The sequence below is a fragment of the Limulus polyphemus genome, unplaced genomic scaffold (assembly GCF_000517525.1).
Source record: "Limulus polyphemus unplaced genomic scaffold, Limulus_polyphemus-2.1.2 Scaffold13281, whole genome shotgun sequence".
Classification (NCBI taxonomy): domain Eukaryota; kingdom Metazoa; phylum Arthropoda; class Merostomata; order Xiphosura; family Limulidae; genus Limulus; species Limulus polyphemus.
Genome location: NW_013678891.1, coordinates 5,029 through 6,943, shown reverse-complemented (window position 1 = coordinate 6,943; position 1,915 = coordinate 5,029). Strand labels below are relative to the sequence as shown.

The window sequence follows — 1,915 nt, the reverse complement described above, 5'->3', positions numbered from 1 at the left end:
ACAAACAAACAGACCCAAGAAAAAACTAACTTTTTTTTAAATTTTATTTACAGTTTGTAATGAATAGTTGTACAACGTTTCGATGGTCATTGATCACACTTGTGGTCGAAACGTTGTAAGTATTTACAAAAATGTTCAACTATTCACTACAAGATCTAAATATTACTATTAGGTGGAAAAAAAGAACAACTTACATTTTTTTTTGTTTACGTTTATTAGCATGTTTATCCCCCAGTGGCACAGCGGTATGTCTGCGGACGTACAACGCTAGAATCCGGGTTTTGATACCCGTGGTGGCCAGAGCACAGATAGCCCATTGTGTAGCTTTGTGCTTAACTTCAAACAGACAAACAAATTAGCATGTTTGATGTTTTTATTATAATTTTACGAATTGTTTCCTGAAATCTAAAGTCGATGTTTTCGCTGCCTACTTTTTTTTTATATTCATGTTGTTCTTTTAGAATCCTTGTTATAATAGTTGAAATCATATTTTAGATTTTTGTCACTTCCCGGTAAAGTTGTCTGCCGATCAAAAGCAAGTTGTTAAACTTTAGCCTGCCCCGCCCCCTGGTGTCTCAGTGGTAATCAGAAGGTTTATGACGTTAAAGTTGGGTTTGGACACCTGCGGTAGATATAACACAGATACCCATTGTGAGGCCTCGTGCTTAACAACAAATAAGTTAAATTAAGAAGTATGAGTTTTTTGGACACTTCAATACTCTGAAGAAAATTTAAAATTTAACTCTGTGACTGGACTTCATACAAAAATATTCCCCATGATTGATACAAACTGTTTAAATCAGACTGTGTGTATACGTGGTCTGCCGAGTCCTGGTTCTTGGAATGATTGAGCTTTAAATAAAAAGAGCGGGATAAACCCAATGAAATATCTTGTTTACATGCTACACGTGGCCATACAGGCCAAGGATCTAAGCTTTACTTTTTTGCAGAAGTCTACAATGTGAGATACTGCTGGTTTACTGGATTATTATTTAACCTAACATAGCGAGTAGGCAAGCCCTAGGGGTTCCTGTGAATCTGAAGGTTCGTGGTTCGAGCCTCGTCGATGCAAAAACGCGATCCATACTTTGGGGCCATTGGTGCACTATAAGAGTGACAGTGAAATCCTGCTATCCGATTAAAGTAACAGAATAGTTGGTGGTAGCTTTGCGAGAGCACTGGGAAACAAACTCTACTTGGCATAGCTCTAATTAGAAATACCCGGTTCTTCTTAGAAGTTATATATTGTCCACTCTTATAAAGGAACCGTCAGTAATGCTTGTATTCAATCTTGTTTGTACTTTTAACATAGTTTTGCTCAGTAATATGGAAGCCGTCAACATCATCTGGTGGTGTGCTCTTTACTTACACCTATTAGCTGGAGGATCTTTAACTGCAGCCAATACACGTTGGAAACGACAAGGTAAAAAAGGCTTAGTAACTTAATTTTGATCTTCTTTTTTTTATCTTTTGAGTACACAGTAAGTCGTACATGTCTTTGGCATTTTGTATTAATGCTTCATAGAATGAGAGCGAAGCATATGACAAAAGTTAAGTTATTTTTTTTTGTCAAGTTATTTTAAGACGTTTTGTTATATTCCGTATTGTACTAATTTTCTTTTTATACAGAATTCAAAAGTCTCACTTGATGTGTTATATAAAACTTGGCAGTGCATAAGTTAAGATATTAAAGTTAAATGTGCATACATACAATTCGGACCAAAAATGTTGAACTTTACAAAAAATGCATATTGAACTTTTTAACATCTACGTCCCACTTCCAACTTACACCAGTTAATACTCCATTACACCGTATTAAGAAAATACGGTGTAAAATATTTTCTTTGAATTTCTTACTTAAATACGTTTATATTGCACAAAAATGTATGTTTTTTTTTTTAAATGTATTTTGATA

The 1,915-nt window shown here is 34.8% G+C and overlaps 1 protein-coding gene across 1 annotated transcript in view; it reads left to right on the top strand.

The window, feature by feature from the left end:
- Positions 1-951: 951 nt before the first annotated feature.
- Positions 952-1,915, top strand: part of LOC106477190 — a gene marked incomplete at its 3' end in the record, with an annotated part of 5,544 nt that continues 4,580 nt past the window's right edge. Inside the window, exon 1 of the mRNA XM_013937781.1 lies at positions 952-1,423. Coding sequence (XP_013793235.1) covers positions 1,276-1,423 — 148 coding nt within the window. The remainder of the gene's footprint in view (positions 1,424-1,915) is intronic.